The sequence below is a fragment of the Austrofundulus limnaeus genome, unplaced genomic scaffold (genome assembly GCF_001266775.1).
Source record: "Austrofundulus limnaeus strain Quisiro unplaced genomic scaffold, Austrofundulus_limnaeus-1.0 Scaffold10, whole genome shotgun sequence".
Taxonomy (NCBI): domain Eukaryota; kingdom Metazoa; phylum Chordata; class Actinopteri; order Cyprinodontiformes; family Rivulidae; genus Austrofundulus; species Austrofundulus limnaeus.
In genome coordinates, this window is record NW_013952412.1 from 60,439 (window position 1) to 62,516 (window position 2,078).

The following is a 2,078-nucleotide window of genomic DNA, read 5'->3' on the forward strand; positions in this document are numbered from 1 at the left end:
TATATATATATTAATGAAGACAGCTTTTATGTTTAAGTTTCTGTGAATCATGTGAAACCTGGAAAATTTATTATATGCGGCAGCAATGATGTTTTAAAACAGAATTAAATCTGCCAGAAAAGACAAAACAAGGACTACAACTTGTTTTCCAGTTTTCATGGTCGTCCACACAGGGATTGCAAATTATGTTGTTTCCAAAGACATGTGGCCAAAATTGAAGTCATGCAGAACTCATTTGTAAGAGGACGCAGCCTTTTACCATAAACTGTGGTTAGACAAACCAAAATTTTTATTTATTTGCTTGTGAAGGCATGCAAACACACAGTAGCAACTTCTTTTGGTCATTCACAACTCATCTTTATAAAAAAAGCCTCTAAAAAATCATTAGACTGTTGATTTCAATAAGCATGACTTAAAATAGTAATGTCATGACATAACAGCCACATTTCCCACTGTAGATTGTTTGAATTAAATCCTAATCTAATCTAACGTCACTTTATACATAATTACATCTTTTCTATCACAGCAAGAGTGAATAAACTGATTTTAATTCATAAAAAAGGCATTCTTTGTAAATGAATACATGAACTTTAGTCTTTCTATAATGTTTAGTATTCTGCAGCTTTGTCACCAGGCACGTTATGTGGATAAGGGGCAAAAAAGGAGAGGCCACCTTACCACTACCTCAAACATGGGGGTCAATAACCAAACAAAGAACCCTGGAGGCCCAAGCTGAACATTAAACAACAAACATAAGAAACAGCTGTGTGCCCTATGTGCATAGGGGAACATGCAAAGGAGTAGAGGGACCACGGCTCTCAGCAAGAGGTAGGGAAACCAAAAGCTCAGCATACATTTATCAGCCCCCACTGAAAAGAAAGCACAGGGTCCAAAAGTCCCTGATGTACAAGAAGCCGCCCCAACCCCAACAAGGAGCCACCATGCACTGGAAAGGTCAAACCAGCTTCCAAACCATCTTCGCTTTATTGAAAACAAAACAATGATTTTCATTTTCACCAACCAAAACCAATAAGCTCCCCACAGAAAAGTTGCACAACTTCAGGATTGATTTCTGTTTCTAATGTACATACAGGAGTATGATTTATTAATAACAGATTCTCTATTGACAGATGAATTAAAGCGAGTCGTGAACAGCTCATATCCTGTTTGCATACTTATTTGTGAATTCTCCTCAAACCATTGAAAACTTATGTACATATGACATCTGAAGTCACGCATCGTTAGGAGCATGGAAATGACCACTTACGGACTGTCATTCCAAGAAATACATAACCTGTCAAATGCAAACGCTATTCCCGGGAGTTCACATCATGATGCTAAATACATGCAGTTTGAGAACGTGTTTTTTTTTTTTTTTTTTTTTTTGGATGTTCTTCTGGGAAATTTTCTACACGTCATAGGTTCTGTCCCAGCCTCAGACTTTCATCTGGATGGTGATTATTATGACCCCCGCATGCGAAGCGTAATTGGGAGTCATATTGTTTTCCTACTGTTTATTATGACCCCCCGCACGTGGTGGTCCAGCAGTCCAATTCACACGTTGGTCCTAACCCAACCCCCCCCCACCCAAAATCAGCTTCCGAAGTTGTGGGGACCGGGCTTTGGTCCCCACAAGGAGCATCCTGTCCCCACAAGGCTGCATTTTCCTGAGAAATTGTCCCCACCAAGTAGCACGAACAAGGCCACATACACACACACACACACACACACACACACACACACACACACACACATGCAAACAATGGTCAGATATGTTATTACTTTGTTGTTTTTAGCAGAAAAAGCATGATTTTTTTATTATCGATTTTAAGTTGTGGAAATAAATACAAAAGTTGCATGAAACAATATGGTATGGCTTTATTAAATGGAAATGGAAAATCTCTGACTTCTGGAGTGTGATGCTTTATGCTCTCAGTATTCCAAATCGGGTCATAAAGGGAGGTTGTCTTACATTTTTAACCACATGTTTCTCTGTTCTGTCAAATACAGCGGGTAAAATAAGTATTGAACACGTCACCATTTTTCTCAGTAAATATATTACTAGAGGTGTTAATGAC

General features: G+C 38.6%; 1 protein-coding gene across 1 annotated transcript in view; it reads left to right on the forward strand.

The window, feature by feature from the left end:
• Positions 1-790: 790 nt before the first annotated feature.
• LOC106513016 (taste receptor type 1 member 1-like) overlaps positions 791-2,078 on the forward strand; it is a 10,895-nt gene continuing 9,607 nt past the window's right edge. The window contains exon 1 of the mRNA XM_014001632.1: positions 791-828. Coding sequence (XP_013857086.1) covers positions 791-828 — 38 coding nt within the window. The remainder of the gene's footprint in view (positions 829-2,078) is intronic.